Genomic DNA, 19,941 nt, shown 5'->3' with positions numbered 1-19,941 from the left:
CCAAAGATACAGCAAACAGCCATTACGTAGGATATTAGAACAATTAAATTAAATCAAAATCACAGACAGCACTAAAAACAGCCCATAGGATTGCACAGATTAATTACAGGCAGGGAGTACTGGAACAGAATGAATATTAGAACTGTATCAAGATGTATACAATTAAAATGAAACAATGATGTGGCATCTGCCATGGGATGACCACAGAACTTTACGCAAACCACCTTACCAGTTCTGAAACTGGAAACATGTGCTCAAAGGCCCATTAGGAGGGAGCAGCTTCAACCAGAATAGGGCAAAAGACAGGAAAACTCCACGCTGGACACACACAGTTCTGCTCCATTCACAGCATAGCCCCAGCTGCTTTCATCAGTCACATCCCCTCCAATTACCCAGTTTGATAAAGCCTGTCCTTTACTGGGGATTTAGCTGCAGGGCTTATTACTTTAGAAGGTGCTCTCAAGTGGAGATTACAGTCGTGAGGGAAAGGGGTATAAACCCTCATTTAAGATTAATGCACTCTGTGGCTCTGAATATTTAGTTTTGCAGCCTTATTTAAATGCACCCACAGGCTCCAGAAAGGTGAGTATTACAAATAAACTGGGAAAAAAAAGGAACTGTGGGGACCTTTAAACCTATTGTTAAAATCTCTATTTCTTTAAAAATAAATTCAAGAGCAGTTTTAAGGAAATTCTTTCTCTTTTCAAAGCTAGGGTGGAGTAGCTGCTTTATTCCATCTTTGAATGGAAAATATTATGATATAAACATTGATGTTTCTGTTTGTACAGACCTGAATACTGTATTTAATTTTCCAGCACAATAAAGATCTGACTTGGCAATAAGAAAGGCATGCTGAGATACTACAAGATCGTCGTGGTTTTCTGATTATTCAAAGATGCTTCATTCAAGGCTCAGACTTTCACACGATTTCAAAGCATGGCATCATCTACGTTTAAATGCAGTTGTTTATGAATGTTAGTACAAACCAGCATGGATGTTTTACACCAATATAAAACGCCTTGAGCTACTCAGACTTCCCTTTACAGCTCTCTTTTTGTCTGTCATAAAGGATGCTATCTCTCCCTCCAAAGTAATCCTTTACACTGTGCCCAGTGTATTGGTTGCAAAGAGCAGAAACACAGGAATAGTACACTAAAATGTGTGTTCACAACTGACCCATAAGCTATTTTAAAACCTAACTATGCCTTGCTTCAAAGTGTTTCCCAGTCATGATTACAGTCCACGTTATCAGTCCCTGCTGACTCCTATTATTATGCAAATACAGATGCAGGGGGGGAGCAGTGCAGCATCACCAACTATTACGGTACTGTATCATCTCTTGGACATGAGGACAGAAGAGGTTAAAGGAAGAAGTGGGAATGCCTCTCTTTTCATCAGCCAAGCTGGAGTTACTGGACTTAGGAACACGATTTGGGAAATTTCAGGCTATGCTGTACGCTGTGGTGTAGAGAATTTATTGCTCTGCCACTTAACTGGGATTGCAAGGGGAAATCCCCAACTAAAACTCTCTTTTTTGGGATGCTCAATAACACATAGAACAGTTCAGTCTCTGCAGCCTGGCTTTGGTATTACACAGGGGACAGAAAGGAACATCATTAAGTTTGGCCAGCACACCCACCTCCAATTTCCCTTGTCCTTCTGAGGGAAAGCACACACGGTCATTATCCAAAAATGAGAAGCAACAGAGGCACAGCAGAAGCCCAGAAAGATTATAATATTGCAATAGTACTGGGATTTACCTCTTTTTGCTTTGTATCAGTGTAAAAGCTATGCAGGTACACAACCAAGCACTGCCTTCCAGCACAGAGGTAACAGTACAGGCATAAAGAACACTCATTTCTCATAGCTGATGAAATACAGCTTTACAAAGTGGAAAGTTCAGCAACTAAGGTGTGTTTACAAGAACATAATATGAAATCAAGATTTGTTTTTTATTTGTTACTGAAAATTATCTTGGAAACAGCATTGAACTATCAATGATTACACAAAAATCTTCACAAACCTAATGAAAGTTAGGTGCAAAACTGAAATACTGCAGATTTCATCCTCCAAAATGATAAGTCATGTAACCTTTATTTAATCATGTTCAAATCAGTTGAACATTAATTGTTTTATCTTCTCCATCAAGCTAAAGAAAAAAGCTATACTATTTGATTTATAAATTTCACCTTAAATGCTAATTTCTTAATGAAGATAATAAGGATAAGAATCTGTGTTTGCCACATTAATCCCTTAATTTTCTCAACTTTTATTTTTAAAAGAGCTTGAGTTTTGTACAAATCAACACATTTAACAGTAACTAGATGAGGGTTTTATTTCATTTAAGCAGAATCAAAGCCCAGGAAATACAGCAGAATAGGAAGGTGTATTATCTTCGAAATGTGGACAGTTCTATTTTCCTGATTTGCACATTTTACAAACATAAATTGTCCCAAATTTCTAAAATAAGCCAAAAAGCACACTGATGCCATGCATTTCAATGGAAAAGGGAGGAAAAAAAACAAAGCACAGACAAATGCAGATGCGGGTTTTTTTTTGTTTGTTCAGTTTTTCACTTGCTGAGACAATATCATTAAATGCTATTTACTATTGCCTTTTCTCACAGCCTCAGAGGCCACACTGTTGTGGTGCTGCTGCATGTTGAACTCGTCCTTCTGAGACACACCAACAGCTGACACAGGGATCAGATAACCGGAGCCAATCTGTAAAATTGTTGCTTAGGATCTGACATACACACCTTGGGTTTCAGAGCACTCTTGTCAGATCAGTTATAGGCTGGTTTTGTGACTGAACACCAGCTACAGCTGAGCTGTGCTGTCTGATGTAGTTTCCTCCAAAAGCCATCTAATTTGTGCATTCTAAGACTGCTCCCAAAGCACAAACAAAAGCATGGTAAATTGGGATGCCACCCTGCATTAAAAATACTGTCTAAAAACATGTCAGCAAGCAGGCAAACAATTGTAGTTTTAAAGTGTCCTACCTTGTCATTAGCATCCAACCCAGCAGGAAGAATTTCCCTTACAAAGGCCTGATTCATAACCAGCCTAACGTGCTTGGAAGCTTACACATCTTATTGGTCTGGGATAGGGGGGTTTGATCTATGCTGTTCTAGAATAAAGATCAGTCGATAGCTTGGTGGGTCATCTTTTCAGTTGTTTAACAGCTTTACCCTCTAGTTTGACTAAGCTATAAATTTCCTGAGTAAAATCAGAATTTCACCTTTAAAACTAACTTCTTGTCTGAAAACTTGTATTTGTCCTGAAGATCCATTTCTTCCTTCACACACACACTATGCTAGATCCTTCTCTACAATGCTCTCCACCTCACTCAGGAAGGAAGGAACAACACTGATTAAAGGCGACTCAAATAACTAAACCATGTTGCACAGGTATATGGAAGGCAAATCTTTTAAACATGACCATACCTATAGGTAAATGAACAATACCACGACGCAGTGCAGAACTATTACCCTTTCTAGAGACAGAAGGGCATTAGAGGAAAAAGGGAAACTCAGTAATCAGGAAAAACAATGTCCCTCAACAAGTGTAAAATTACAGGAATTATTTATAATTTGCAAAAATAAATCTCAGTACAGAAGCACTTACCAGTGCTTTCACTTCCTTTTTTTTTTTTTTTTGCCTATTGATTAGAAAATTCCTCCTTGTTTGTGCGACTAGTGAGGATATACAGAATTTCACAGCCCAATGTACTAATTAATTCACTGTGACTGAAGGAATTATCTGCTAAAGAAGAAATGCAGAATTCTACTCTTCCAGTTACGTTTTATCAGAATATGTGAATTCACAAATTTCTCCATATTCATATGAATCAGGATTAAGAGCAAAGAGAACAGCTACCTTAAATCAGCTCATATTTGTTGCTTCAATTGCAACCAAAACTGAAACACAATTCTTTTGGTACTGTTTCTAGCCAGGAAGTAGCAGTGAAATATGAGTGGGATTCAATAATCATTGTTGTTCATTTCTTTGCAAAAGAACATGCGTTATTAATACATTAAATATTTGGATAGTTTCAGTTAATGATTTTTAAATACTTACAAATAGTGTTACTTTATTAATCAGTCTAAGACACAGTCCTGCATACTCTCATCATGTACAGCTAAGACAAAAGATTTTTTGAATATGAAGTAAAAACACTTCTGCCTGGGTAAGGAAAATTATACCAAAGCACAAAATTAATTTCTCTTCACATTTGGTATGTCTACCAAACCCATCTTTTCATGCCCCACTGAACATTCACAATGTATTTTCCTTCAGAGCAACTAGATGTGGTTGCATTTCCTTGTATATGACAAGTGTATGATGGTGTCTCCTTTTGAATACTGAAGTCATAGACAAGTTAATATTTCAGAAAAATTAGACTCACCTAACTACCCAAAATGCAGGGCAAGTGGGGAAAACACACTTGCTTAATCGTTGTTTCTGATAAACTGCATCCTGTGGTGTGTTTCATATGCTTTTATTACTTACGTAATTCCAGTTTTGGAAAACAAATATATTGCTTTTATAACTTCCCATTTTCATGGAATCATAAAAAAAATTCAGAGTTTATAAAAGATGGAAAAAAATGTTTATTCTGGTCCACTTACGTTAATACAACCTTCTGGTTTTACACTACAGAAAAGATCTAGATTCCTTTTTTCCTCAACTGAAAGATCAGATAGATCTTACTAAAATAAACCACTTGTTAAAAACATTTTACTTTGGCAATCTTCCTAAACCACTAAAACAAAAGTTACCCCTTATAGAGGGCTTTTATACACCTCTTCCCCTCAAGAAATTTGAAGAGAAAAGCCCCTTTTGCAACATTTTTACAGAATCATTCCTAAAAGTTTTAATGCAAATTAGTTGCTTCAGGAAAAAGTAGATACAAAGACTACATAACTGACCGATCTAAATATTCAAACGTTGTCTAGTAACGGGATCAGTTGTTCCCACTGACACAGCTAAAAATTCTGCTGCCAAGACTAGAGTCCAAATTCGTACTTCATTGTTTCTTTGTGCTCAGAACATGCAAGATGAATGTACGCACGTGTGAGGGTAAAAAGAAAATGGAACGTTTTACATAAATAAAATCATCCAAATAAGTAATATGTCAACTAAATAATTCCCTGTGCTGCTGTAAATACTGCTTTACAACTACACAGCTTTGATACTTTTTTCTGTGTTTCATATTTGACAACTCTTTTATGTTAGAGTCAAATTCCTATTTTGATGAAAATCTAAAACAAATTTGTCTAAATTAATTAGTATACTAAACAGTGCCACAAACCCAGTATTCTAAAGACCAAATATAAATATTCATCTTTTATTACCATATTGCAGCATATTACAGCTAGAAAAATGATAATGATGACAAATGCTTGAATCTTAGTGTCATGTTTATCACCAGTGTCTCCTGGTAAGAACTCCAACAGATGAGAGAACCTCCCCACTGTGGTTTAAGCTCCTACCCCAACTGATAACAAATACTTCTCCAAAATCTCCTGTGCTTGCAACAGAGCCACCACAACAGAACACGTGCCTCAACACTCCAGTCCATGGAGCATGGCAGATTCAGGTCATCGTGCCAGAGTGAAATGCAGTGGCTGAGACACAGCACATGTTCCTTCTTGCCAACTGTGCTACATGAGCAAGTCAGACAGCTGGATAAAGGAATGCCACAACACTGCTGTTTCCTCTGGGTTACTTTAGTCCTTTCCGTCTCTGCTGGGTTTTTTCTGTCACCTCCTCATTTTGAAGTGGTTTTCCCGTAACTTTCTTTCCTTGCTGTAATTCAATTCTCATTTCTTCCAGCATAGATCCTTTGTATACTTTCCTGTGGAACGCACTAACCTGATCATCAATTAATGTTTAAGTATTATAATTTGTGCTTCAGAGGAGACAACAATTAGAAGAAACAGGATAGAGTACATTATACATATTGCTGGCTGGCTGCAGACTCTGGCAAACATCGATTTACATTAAGTGCAGATTTCACAATCAGGTTTGAAACCTTATTGTAAACAAACAATTCCTGAAGCAGTAAGAAAGCCCATAAATGTACACCTCTCTCACTGTTAACTAGAAAATTTTCCTGCAATTGGGAGCTTTTATAAAGCCTCTCTGCTATGACACTCAAGGAAGGTGCACTTCAACCTTCCCTCAGCTGGGCACTTCCAGGGCCTGTTTCCTCTAAGATGCCTTTTCCTACACATGCTTGTTTGAACTCTAGTACCTCTGAAATATCTTCACCCTTGTGAAATGTGACTGAAATGGGGAAAAGGGTGCCCGTGACAGCATCCCTCAAGAGGAGGCAGGCAGAAAAAGGACAATAGCCAGCCACAAAGCATGATTCCACATGTCTTAATCCTTTCAAAAATCAAACAAAAATTTGGACTCAAAGATAAGCAGAGGTTCCCATGCAGAACGCACTGTTACATCACCCAATCAACATCTAACCACAGACGATGTATTTGATGTCAGTGCTGGGGGGCTGAAACAATCACTGAACATGTTCAGTGACAGACCCTGTATGCAAGATGATGAGCTAGCAGACAGAGAAGGGAATACATAGGCAAACACCCAAAACATGAAGATTTTGATGTCTAATGCTAGGGCTTCTAGATTAAATATTGTTTTTAAATATCACCACACTTTTTCAGGTTGTGCCAACATCATCAACCACTTTCTAGAAGAAACACTGACAAGTACTATTACCATTACAACTTCCTTGTGTATGTCTGAGACTGACATCTTGGAGGCTTTTCATAGCTTTTAAGCTACAAATGTAATTTCCATCCTCTCTTTGCTTCAGCTACTCAAAGACTTGATGCCTTTTAACTGCTGGCAAGGGTTTCCTGGATTCCAGACAACAGAAGCAGAAGTCAGAAGTACTAGATGCAATCTGTGAGTAGAGCAGCTAACTTCATTGCAGTTAGCCTAGGTTGCTTTATCCCTCCTCAGCTATGCATAAAAATCCCAAATAGTTCAGCCAAGTAAGACTTTGATTACAGTTTTACTCAAGGATGAGGGTAAAGACCAAGCTCCACTTTTACTGCAAAGACTTAAAAAATAGTTTTAAAAAGTAGACCACATAATTTTAACCTCATCCATTTTGCAGCAAGAACAGGGGCTAAAGCAGTCAAGGGCAAAGGTATTTTCAGTGCTTTTCCACAATCTTCAGCCTTGTGATTAAGACTTACTACAGCACAAGGAAGCATGTGAATGGTGATATAGAGCAAAGAATTTTAAGGAAGCTGAAAAGCAATAGGACGCTAGAACACATTACTGCAGAAGGAATTCTGTTAACACTGGTATGAACACTGGGGTATAGAGCAATGAACTAATGCAGCATATACAAACCAACACAGATAGGATGTCCTCTTGGAAGATCATCCCCAAAAGGCACCACAGATAAACTAAACATACTGGTTATCACTCTTCACTGTACCCACAAAACCTGCCCATACTGTAAAACATAATATACTGCTTTATAATATTTGGGGCTTGAACATCAAGGGTAAGATGCATAAAATATAAATATATATATCTGTGTCAGCAGAAGCAAAACTTGAATTTGGGTTAAAAAAAAAGAAGTAATGAAACACAGAACTCCAATGGAAGAGTTTCTTCAGTCTAGTTCTAGACTGCTCTGTTACAGATTATAATCATACATGCATGCTAGGTTCGTATAGACACAAACTGTCTCTTGACAAAAATTGCCTATTATTGGTAATAAATAATCACAAGAAGACACAGAACAGTCTGAGAGTTCTTGTAAGAAGCATGGGAAAAGGCAAGAAAAACTTGTAAGAATTCTTAGGTAGTTGTCTGGCACTTTATCAAAGTGGGTTGATACGAAGAAACATTGCCAGGAAAAAAATACTATTACTCAGCAATTATAATCCTCATCTATTTTGTAAAACATATGCTTAAACATAAGTATTTGACTCTTGTTAGAATTAAAAATATCTGCCTCACCTCAACCACATGGATCTGAACAACAGCACACTAAGACAGCAAGTGCTCCTTCACACTATCTTTACAGATATACTTTTAAGAACAGTCTTATATTAACTGCTGAAAAGCTTTTACAGCTCATATCCTATGCTAGGTGTCCCATATCACAGTACTATTAAAGCTCATGGATCAGAACGGCACAGCAAGAATCTCATGCCTGGAGTTTATCCACCTCAGTGCACATGACAGTGATTGGACAGATAATATTTAATTGCCATCAGAATTTCAGCTTTATGGATACAGACACTTTAGTTAGTAATAAGAAGATTTTTAGTTGAAAATGTTGTTTCAGGATTGACCTAAATCTCAGTGACATAACATCATGTCTAATAAACACACATACAGAATAATCTTGAACTATCTGCCTGTCCAGTCCAGACCTATGGTTTGTATGCAGTCCAGAAGCAGAGCAGTGAAGTCTCACACTTGACCCAAATCAAGAGGCCAGCACTGAATTTATGCTGACACAAAGGCCAGCGGCCAACTCGGGATGAAAAGACGTCAGCTACAATTGCAACAAAAGATTGCCCCAGCTCAGGCAACAATCATACTGATTCCTCAACAGCCTTCAGAGAATGGAAACTCCTGAAGCACATGGTACATCTCCTACAAATCTGGCCACATAAAGATGTCAGTATGACACCTGATAAATATAGAGCTGATAAATTTAAGAAGTCAGACTCTTCCAATTCCAGACTAAAAGATGTCATCTCCCATGTCAAAAAAACCCCCATTATACCAGTGACTAAACACCACCTGAGCAATCCTATCCTATGGGCTTACAGATACTCACTCAGAATTCTCACAGGCCACCTCTGAAACATCTGTTTGAGACATTAAAGCCTCTTTGCAGCAAGATTTATGAAAACCATAAATCAGTTTCCAATAATATGAAATGTAAGCATTTCCCACTGTTTGATGTTATGAGACATTATAATGGCAATTCAGCGAATTAACAAGAGTAGATGACAGAGTGTGTTCTTCCCCTTATTCATTTCTTCCCTTCCCCCGTGGAAACAGATTTGGTAACAAGAACTTTCACATGGCCATGTAATAGGTGGAAGAGAGCACAAATGTAAGAACTTCTACTATGAACCATCAGCACATCTCTTCCATGACAAGCAGTAACTTCTACTGACTAAGGGGTATTTCCTTCCTTAAATTCATCACTCGTCCATCAGCGAATCTATTGAGCTCCCCACCCCTCTTTAAAACAACCCAAGAGAGCCTTATCACATCCGTGCCTCTGCTGATGGCTCTAATTCATCACGAGAGAGAGTAATGAGAAAGCAATCACAGGGAGAAGCCTCTTATCGGGACCTGGATCGATGCACACCAGCCAGATCACACGGACGGGATGGGATGCCCGCACTTCCCCGGGTAACCCGGGGAGCTCCCGCCGCGGATCGGCGATTCCAGCCCCAGCTCAGGAGCGCAGCATTCCGAGGGACAGCAGGGAGGAGGGCGCTTCCAGAAACCCGACCGTAACCACCACACGGCTGCAATGGGCAGCCCCGGACCGGAGGCGATGCCCCGCAGCGCTCTCCCCGCTTTGGGCACACTTTGGGGAAGGCTGTGCCCGGTCTCCCCGCGCTCCAGCCCCATCCGGAGCCGGGACCCCGAGTCGCCGCCCGCCCAGCCCAACCCCCTCGGCGCCCGCATCCAGGTTGAGTCTCCCAAAGCCGATTAACCCCGCTCCGCTCCGACCGCCACCCACGGCACCGCTCCCGCCCCGCGCCCCCGCCCGGCCTCCCCCGCCCCCCGCACCGCTGCCGCCGCCCGCGTCCCCACCCCCGGGGAGCCGGCACAGCCCCGGCCCCTCGCTCACCATGGTACAGATGGAGGCGATTTTGGAGACTGTCATTAGGATTTCCATCCGCCCAGCGCCATCTTCCGCCCAATCACAGCGCCGAGCCGAGCGGAGCCGGGCCGGGCCGGGCGGGAGCAGGAGGGGAAGGGCAGGCAGGCAGGCAGGCAGGCAGGCAGGCAGGCGGCGGGGGCAGCCCCCCGCCCCCGCCGGCGCGGGGCCCCCCCGGCCGGGCGCGCAGCTCCCACCGCCGCCGCACAGCCCCGCTGCCGCCGCCCGCGCCCGCCGGCTCCCAGCGATCCCGCCCCGCCCGGCCCGGCCCCGCCTCCCGCCGGGTCAGCGCCCGGCCCCCGCCCCGCCCGGCGCCGCGGGAAGCGCGGAGGGAACCGGCGCGTCCGCAGGTGGCCCGAGAGTTCATCGGGAGTCATCGAATCGTCAGGGATGGCAGAGATCCCTCAGATCTTCAGTCCAACCGTGCACCCAGCACTGTGACCCCTAAACCACATCACCCAACGCCGGATGGAAACGCCTCTTAAAACACCTCCAGGGACAGCGACTCCACCGCCTCCCTGGGCAGCCTATTCCAACACCTGACCGCAGAATCACGGGATGGGTCAGGCTGGAAGGGACCACAGTGCAGCGGCCTCAGACATCTGGGAAAATAAAGCTGATGTGTAGAGTAGTCATACCAGGTAATTGAGGGACCTACTTGAGAAAGAGCTTAACCGTGTTGTTTGTCTGCAGATTGTAAGAAATCTGGATGACTTGTTCAAGATGTTGGTACCTGCACTAAAGAAGCACACAGCTAGCCAAGATATTTGCCACCCTGTCTTTTTTCATACATAGGAAAAATCTAGTAGATCAAGATGCATTATTATTAAGAGCAATGTCAATGCACACAAGGTCTTAATAAATACATCTATTCGCTGTAAAAAGGTATTTTAATATCTATAACATTAAATCATTAAGATTTCTGTGATCTTCAGAAGTAAATGCTCTGTAACAACTAAGTTAATGGAATAGTAAATTCTTCTTCAGCTGAAATATAAAAAATATTACTTTAGAAAGTATTATAAATTAACTCTACTGCAACCTGAAATATCCTGAAATATCACATAGAACTATTTTATATGATACCTGTCATCTAGAACTGTATATTTCAAAAGTATAGTAGCTGAGAAAATGAACACCTCTTGGATGACTACATTCTGAAACTGTTGCCACAGAAACCATGGGGGAGGACAGCATCAGGGGAATGAGAAAGAATAGAAACAAAAGTAGTGGATTGGCCATTTATGAGCAAGAAAGCAAGAATGGGTATTTAGCAGGATAGAAGTGTCAAACCTTCAGATATCCAGCAGTTCATCTACTGAAATACATTTGCTGCCAGAAACATCTCTGAAACAATTCCTTGCAGTATTAATCAGACTCACCACGACAGATACTCCTCTATCATCCAGAGTCGACCAAAATTCAAAACATGACGTGAAAAAAATAAGGCAGTGTGGTGTTTCCCTGAAGCAGAAAAGCATAAAAAGCAATTGCAGTGTTGCAGAAGCTGATACTGTTATCTAGGAGATAATTCAGTTTGGAACCAATTATGTGGCATCAAGTGGAACCGTACAGGCCAAAGAACACCGCAGGAAATTTTGAAAGGCACTCAGCTGGAAAGTCAGAGATTGCCTAGAAGTTTCTTCCTGCCCATAGAAAGAAGGTGAAATATACTTGTTGTGAAATGCTCATTCTGTCTCTAGTTCCAAGGCAAAAATTCAGTTCTTTTGGAGTTATTTCAGTTATTATTGGATTACATTTCAAAAAGCGTGGAGAATGTCTGGCTGTGCTGGCCTGTATCTGGCAGGTGTGGGTAACAGTGGTTGGAGATTAAGCAGAGCAGCTGGGAAGATGCTAAATTAGTAACATACAGAGAGACTGATATTGTTCTGTGTAAACTGAGTTGCTGTGTTATAAGCAAACTGAACTCACGCCACATAGAATGAGAGGAAATACAGAAGCACTTTCTATACAATCAACCATTAAACTAGAGTAAAATATGTGGAAATGAATAGATTGAAATCATCCCGTAATTTTCATCATCAAGCCCTTTGGGGCAAGTGGAATTATTCAAAAATTAAGTATATTCAGTGAGCTAAGGAAAGAAAGGGTGGGTAGACCAGGATTGTGCCTGTGTTTGTGTATGCTTGAGACAACAGAGTTTTGAAAACAGAATGACTGTAATTCATATAGATCAGCATGGGAACTGACCTGGTCTGAGAAAAGACATCAGTCATGTCTTGTATCGCTGCCTGACCAAAGGCAACCAGAGCATCTTTGCCAACTGGCCAGCCAATCTGCTGAGGAAAACTTTAATAAGAAATAAGGAAGTTTCTTGATCACAAACCATGGGCTTGGGGATAATTTTAGCCTGTCTGATATCTCCTGCAAGTATAACACATTAGGATGCGAGCAACCAAGGAGATTTCTGGAAGGCATCAAGGATAACTTCTTGACTGTGGCTGACCCACCCAGGAATGTTTTGAAGCTGGATCTGCTATTCACTACCAAGAAGGAACTAGGGATGTAGTGATTGATCCCTTGGTTATCAAAGCCTGGGTTACAGTGACTGAGGAGTGGAGTGCATGATCCTGTGCAGGCCAAGGAAGGAGAGGAAGAGATTATCAGCCCTGGATTTAGAGGATCAGGCAAGTTTATTCAGGAAACTGGTAGATGGGATGCCATGAACAGCAGCACTGAAGGATAAAGTTACTCAGGAAAGCTAGCAGGAGAGTGCTGGGGTCCTAACAACAGGAAAAAAAAATAGAGGTATTAGCATTTTCAGTGCTGAGAAAGCAAAATTGATATGCTGTCAATATAGAGAGAGTAGCTAAATGAGAAATTAAATTCAGTCTGGGGTTATCACAAGATCTGCATTGTTTGGTAAATTCATCCCCTTCAGATACATTCTATTTCAATATAAACTCAAGCAGAGTTACTTAAAAGTACAGATGAGGTCACATCTGCAGGAATGAGGGGCTTTGTTGTCCAGAGCAGTGACTAAAAAGAAATTTAGACGGCCAGGGGCCCGTCTAATGCTATGGTATGAGCAAATAAGGGAATTCTTGCCTACATAACAAGGGGACTAGGGATGTGGCAAGCAGGAAGAGACATTATTTTCCCTTCAGATATGACATTGAACAGATTTTTGTAACAATACTGCACTAGCCTCTGGTGTCCTTGTTGTCAAAAGAGTGCTGAGAAATTATTTGAGGCAGGACAAAATTCTTTGTATGGAGAGACTTAAAGAGCACAATCTGATTTGTAGAAAAGACTGGAAGGTGTCTACAGTGATCTTTAATCTTTCACAGTGAGAGGCATAACACGAAAAATATCTATAAACTGAAATGAAACAAATTTTAATTATAAATGGCACACGTTTTTTAACAGTGGAAGACAATAATGGCTGGAATATGCTGCCAAGAGAAATGGCACCTACAGTATCTCCTAAGGGCTTCACTAAAAAATGGATTCTTTTCTTACAGAGGTACATCAGTTTAACAGATAGAAAATATTTCCTGAAAATTTCTCAGAGCACAAAGTTGTGGTTATTGCATAGCATTTTGACCACAACATCTAAGAATATGAGTCAGAGGCCACAGCATTTTGCCTCCTCAGTCAATATGTGAGACACTAAGAGAAAACCCCATTCTATCTTCTGAAGAACTTACATTCCAAATGTACAGAGACACAGAGGAGCAAAGAGAAAATATAACAAGGGTAAACTGCTGCTGCTTAACCTGTGCCTCTCCTTGTTTCATAATCTTGTGGTTTGGAAAGCAGCCAGCTTACTCTAGGGAGTGTGGGTAGGTTGGCTTCAGAAACTGAGGAGTAGGCATGGTACAGGTGTGTTTGTGCCTGTATCGTCCATCTGTGACTATAGATGGTTTCGCTGAATCTGGGGAATATCAGGTTTTCATTAATATTGCTTGATGACAGAATTGGTCCCACAAGTCTATTTAACCCTTCCCTAACCAGTCAAACCACCAGCTGGTCAGACTGTTGATGCATTACCTGCGTGCAGACACACCATACCTGTTGTTACACTAGTGTTCAGAGAGACTGCAAGTGACTGCAGTCCTACTATAACAGGATAATTCAGGTTGGACAGGACCTCTGGAGGTCTTCAGTCCAACCTTTTGCTCCCAGCAGAGTCAGCTCTGAGGCCAGAGCAGGTTGCTTTGTGTATATGGCAGCTAGGTACATGGGCTAGTGTAGATTTGGCGGTGCTGGGTAAACACTTGGATTTGATTTTAAGGGTCTTTTTCCAACCTAAATGGTTCCATGATTCTGCACACCTCCACTTGTTCTGGAAATTCTTAAATTTGGGTCCAGACATAATAGTGGGGGTGGAGGGGAGGTGGTTTTGTCCTTGTAAGAAAGCCATCTGAATTCACCATCTGTATTTTTATTGACACATATCCCAGTGTCATCCACCATTCTCATGATAGATTAACCAGCCTTGCTATGGAAATGCATCTTACTTTGTGAACAATGGGTGTTCCAGGATTTGTGCTATAAGGCAGTAGAGAGTAAGACATAAAGGAAATTTTCCCCATCTCATATCTCATAATTGCAAGAAAACTTGGTGCGAACTGTAATCTTAACACATTATGAAAATTGAAATTGGATCCTTCTGGGGAACTGAACAGACAACAGGAAATGTATTTCAAAAATAATGTTATCAAACCATCTTGTGCTGACTGACAGATAGTGAAATGTCTGTATTAGTAAATTATTTTTGTAAATTACACTGAAGGTACATTTTCAGAAAATACAACTATTTTCATAACAGCTGTACATGCTCTCTGGCAGCCATTACGGGGGTGGTGGTAAACTACCTGGATATGGGAGGATCTGAGCAAGTAGTTAGACAAGTGATGCATTTTATTCATAGGTTCAAAAGCATGAGTTGTCTTAGTTGTAATCATAAGCAATATATGAACAAAGTATTAGCACAGAAAAGCATATAAACTGTACAGAATATGATGTACAATTATACATAAATATTACTTTATTTATGTATCAATATGATTATATCATTATCAATAAATCTCATAATATTTTACAAACAGATGTGAGAAATGATCATTTTTAGACCAAATCTGTTAAGAAAATAGATTAGGCAAGAGTTCTCTGACAGGGTAAAATTTGCTCATGGTGACTTTTCCCTTACATTCATTTTAGAAGATCAAAGATTTCCTCAGTAAAGGTGTTGAGTTTTGTTGTTTTTTTGTTGTTTTGGTGGGTTTGGTTTGTTTTATTTTTTTTCTTTTTAAGCAGAGGGTAATATTTGTTTCTTGCTGAGTTCACACATGTAGATATTTTGATACTTTGATTTTCACAGCTCAGCTGATACTGGGCGTCTTGCCATATATGTATAGCTGGCAAACAATTAATCTGCTCTACAAAGGTTAACCAGCATCTGAGAAGTTAAAAGGGAAAATAAAGAATATGATGCTACTAAATTGAATAAAAAATTCTACAAATATAAAATATGTATCAGTTAAGAGAGATTTCCAAAGGACTGTAAAATCTAAGAATTTAGTTGTGTTGAAAATAACAGTAGATTTCTAAACTGTTATCACTGAGTCTTTAGACTTCTAGAAGAAGGTGGACTTCTAACTGGAAATAAAGTTACAATTTGTAGAATATGATCAATTAATAAATGGTAACTCTTTTGAAAGATGTTACTGCAAGAGACGTGTGCAAAGCTCAGGTCTCAGTGATCTTGATATAAAAGGACATGGACAAAAATAGTAACTGTGTGCTTTTTTACACTGTTCTGAACAGAATCTTTTGAATAAATAGGGCCACAAGTATATTTAAAAAGAAGGGGGATATTGTAATGAAGTGCTTTCAATAATGGAAACTTTTTAAAAAATAATGGCTTTGATCCTTGTACCAGGCACTTGAAATGCCACTGTTTCAGTAACTCCAGTTTCTCCTTAGTCTGGAACTTCAGGAGTCAGTGACAGTGTCTGACACTAACTTGGAATATCCATTATTAGAGGTAAGAAGTACAAGATGCTTCCTCAGTCTCTGTGTTCTCTACCAGCATACCAAGCAACACTTCCCGTTGCAGTCAGCAAGGTTTTATTTTTGTGATCTGCGCAGCAGCTTCCCAAAAGAAAGATTAGCTGTCATGGAATAACAACAGTGACGCACCATCTGACAACAGGCAGCCTCCAGGTGAAGAGTTTGTATCGTTACAGTCTTCCCCCACTAATCAGTTCCCTACAGCACCAAGATACAAGGGAGGCTAAGGAGGAATATGTAAACCAGCAAGGAGATAGATATGCAATAGAAAAAAATATCCAAAAAGAGGTAGGAAAAAAATACTGAAAACTGTTTTGTGCAGATAATAAATTTGTTAAAGAACATTTACCGTGCATAGCCTGTGTCTTTCATGACACTAACGGGTGGTGAATTATTTTTGTTTTAATTGAAACAGTCACAGCAATATTTTGTGCTTCCGCTGATCTAAAGCTATTGTTTAAGACCTTGTTGCAATCAGTTCTCAAACAATGCTCTCTTTGTCAGCAGTACAGAAGTAGAATGATTTTGATTTCTTCTCTTGCAAGATTGATACCCTGGAGAACCCACAGTTCCCCTCTGTACTTGCAGATGGTCAGTTAAATACTCCCATCTGGTTACACTTGTTTTTTTCTGGTTATACTTAGTTTTTTCTAAAAAACAAAGCTAAATAAAACTGCACAAACAAACAAACAAACAAACAAAAAATGGGAGAAAAACAAACAAAGAAAAAATCCAAACCCAACAACAAACTACAAGTTATTGCATGAGCAGCAGAACTAATAACGCTCCATTTCATACAGTTTGTGCCCTGTGTCTTTATACTGCAGTAATCCAAGCATCACCTCTTTGTCCCGTATGGTCTCATTTCCTCCTTCCATTTCCCCTGCAATTTCATTTCCTTCTCTCTCCCTGCAGCACTTACTGCCATTTTCCCTGTGGGAATTTTTCCTTGTTTTGTCCCTTCACTTGCCTCTCTCCCTTGGAAAAGTTGCAGCTACCTTGGAGCAGCCCATATGCTGATTAGTTCACATTGCTATTTTGCATATTCTGTGAAGGACTCCGCAGCATTTCACAAATATTAATTAACTGATCCTTAACAATAACCCTGCTCCATATATATGTGCTATTATTCCAATTACATAGATGGGAAAGTTGGTCTAGTTTATTCTTGGTTGGTCAAAGTTTGGTCGAGTTTATCCTTTGCTAATTCTCTGTTTCACTTCTTCTTGACTGACCATTAATTTGTTCTTTTCTGGCTGCAGTTTTTGTTCAGAGCAGCTATTGTTGTCTCATTGACAGGAGTTGTCAGAGTGTAGCCAACTCTCATTATTTTATCGCAAGCCTTGTGATATTTGATAGCTCCCTTGCAACCACAGTTCCTGGGATCAGGTGATCAGGATTACTTGAGAAATTCACCTTATTATAACAAGATTATGGCTCAATCAGCCAGAAAGCTGGAAAATGATGGCAGGACTGAAAATGTTCAAAACAGGGTGAAAATAAATGTACATGTACTTTTTAAAAATACAACTATTTTAAGGCATTTGTACCTTGTGATGTCAAGGGCTCTGTCTCAGGTTCATAATTTAAGATACTGGTATGTGTAAGACTGCAGAAGCTACAGACCATTTCCCACTTTGGAAAGGAGGCAGAAAGCAAATCATTCAGTGAAGGCCAACATTTTCTGACCACAGATCCAAACTCTGCTAAAGCACCTAGGAAAGAACACATAAGTGGAATTATAAACACATGGGAAGCGCTCTAATGCACTAATAACAGTAATAGATAACAGTGTGCTTTTTACTCCTGTAGTTTCTGAATGTGATCCTTCCTTTTCTCTCAAGAAGATACTGTGCAAGCAGGATAGGAGTTTCTTTTGGCATCCAGAAGATATTTAAATCAAGAGTCAAGACAATAATGTTTACTGAAAGATTGTTACAATGAGTTTGCAATAATTCTGGTTACTTCATGCATTATTAAAAAGAGCATTTTGTAGCATTATTAAAATAGTAAACATTCTACTTTGTCTTTAGGCATTCTTACAGAAGAACAAATTTAATCTGGCATAATTCTCCTTCTGGAAGGGAAATTTAAATTTGTGCTTGCTGGAGTTCAGCTAACACTAAGCAGAAAACATTCCTTTACCTGAAATGAAACTAGCAACATTTTTATAGCCCTTTCCTTCCAGCAAGGTTCTTTGCCATTTCATAAGCAACTAAAAACAATTATATTAGTAGCTGTGATCTGAACAATTAATGAGAAATGCAAATGGATACTTCAGATCCAATTTGCTAATAGAATGCTATATTTATAGACTAGACAATGATTCCACCCACATTTTTACTTTATGCTGTTACATCCATCAGCCCTTCTTAAACTTTTTATTTTATTGATGATTGTGATCATCCTCAGTAACAGCAGAAAGTATCTCAGAAGCAATGGGTGCACAGTAAGCAAGTTAACAGGCACAGTTTTGTATGAACTGGACACTCATAATCAAGAGAGGTGTGTGGGAATGGGAGCAAATGCATAGAGCCTACTAAATGTGTGGAGGCTTCGAGAACATGGGGTATTTAGTTTGGTAAAATGAAAGTGTAAAGGAGATATTCTGTGCAAATAATTAGAGGAAAAGAGTAAGCATTGTTCTTCCAACTAGAAGTTGGAATCAAGACATAATCAGACATAAACAAAGGAAGAGAAAATAGCATCTTAATCATTAAGTCAATTCTTAAGCTGTAGTTAGTGACTCCCAAGAGGGCTAGCAAAGGGCTCAAGGTTGGATTGTGAAAGATTGGAATTTTATAAATATATTTGAATATTAATTCTATACTTATGTTCCATACATTATTGAAAAAACATCCCCACAAAAATCCCCATATTATGCCGATTTGCTACTGGCAGCTGCTGAGTTCCTCCATGACAAAGGAGCAGAATTATCTGAAATTATCACTTGTATCAGTGTAGGAGTGGCTAATCACTTTTAGCCAAAACAAAAATGTACATTGAAGCTGATGGTGACAAGGAGTTGCTTGTTCCTGGGTAACTGGTTTGGACCCAGAACAGGTTACAGAGAGACAAAAATGTGGTAACATAGGAAGTATGAGAAAACACTGAATAATTATACCAGTTGAATAACTGAATAATGGATACATTGAATAGTAAAACCAGTTGATTGAGAAGTTGCTCTGTTAGTAAGGAAAGAAAGGGACCTTAATTGCTTTTGAAATGAAGTCTGATAAATCTGAAGTTTGATAAATGTCTTATATTATTTGCTACTAGTAAGAAGGTGGTCACAGTTACGAAACAGATACCATGTAAGCTCCTAATGATTTCTGTATGGGTAGAGTACCATGTTAATCAAATAAGCAGCTGAATGACAGAACTTGTTCAGTATTTCAGATTTCATGGTGTAGTCTTGATAATGATGGAAAAAAGGCCACTTGTTTCACTCTGGTGTCAATCCACCTGCATCAAGGAACACTTTGAATTGGCAACAAATTTTTAAGTACCATAAGTGTAATGAAAACTTCCACCCATGTGTGAAATGCTGAGCCCAGTCACAATTCTTGGTCTATAGAGTTTTTGCCTTTACATTTCTCTCAAAGGCAGGCTGTCGTTTCTCCCATTCTTTTCCCCATGATATGCCTCACCGGCAATGCAGCTCAATACAGACACCTGCACTGGCACTTCTGCAATTCCACAAAGAGTCCTTTGAAGATGTTTGTCTGCACTGTCATTTTTTGGAAGGGGATTGGTTGATTAGACCAATCGTTGATTAGACACTAATTTGATTGATTTTTAACTCCCATGGAACTAGGCTCAAGTTTGTACTTACAGAAGGGGTTTTGTGGATAAAGAGATGAACAAACTACAGAAATAAAAAGGTTGGTTGTTAGGGCTAGAATCACGGGGGAGCTGAAGAGACCATAAAAGGGGACAGAAGCATGACTCTGAGATGCCATATAACACGCTCCTTTTGGAAAGAGTGAACAATGGACTAAC

At 39.8% G+C, this 19,941-nt stretch overlaps 1 protein-coding gene across 1 annotated transcript in view; it reads right to left on the bottom strand.

Annotated features, from left to right (window-relative positions):
• The window catches only part of USP12 (ubiquitin specific peptidase 12), a 32,560-nt gene extending 22,492 nt beyond the window's left edge, over positions 1-10,068 (bottom strand). Inside the window, exon 1 of the mRNA XM_086881704.1 lies at positions 9,871-10,068. Coding sequence (XP_086737830.1) covers positions 9,871-9,918 — 48 coding nt within the window. The 5' untranslated portion in view covers positions 9,919-10,068. The remainder of the gene's footprint in view (positions 1-9,870) is intronic.
• Between the last annotated feature and the right edge of the window lie 9,873 nt (positions 10,069-19,941).

Source organism: Cyanistes caeruleus, chromosome 3 (assembly GCF_971803275.1).
Source record: "Cyanistes caeruleus chromosome 3, bCyaCae1.hap1.1, whole genome shotgun sequence".
Lineage (NCBI taxonomy): Eukaryota > Metazoa > Chordata > Aves > Passeriformes > Paridae > Cyanistes > Cyanistes caeruleus.
The sequence above is the reverse complement of the archived record's forward strand: the minus strand, read 5'-3'. Positions and strand labels throughout refer to the sequence as shown.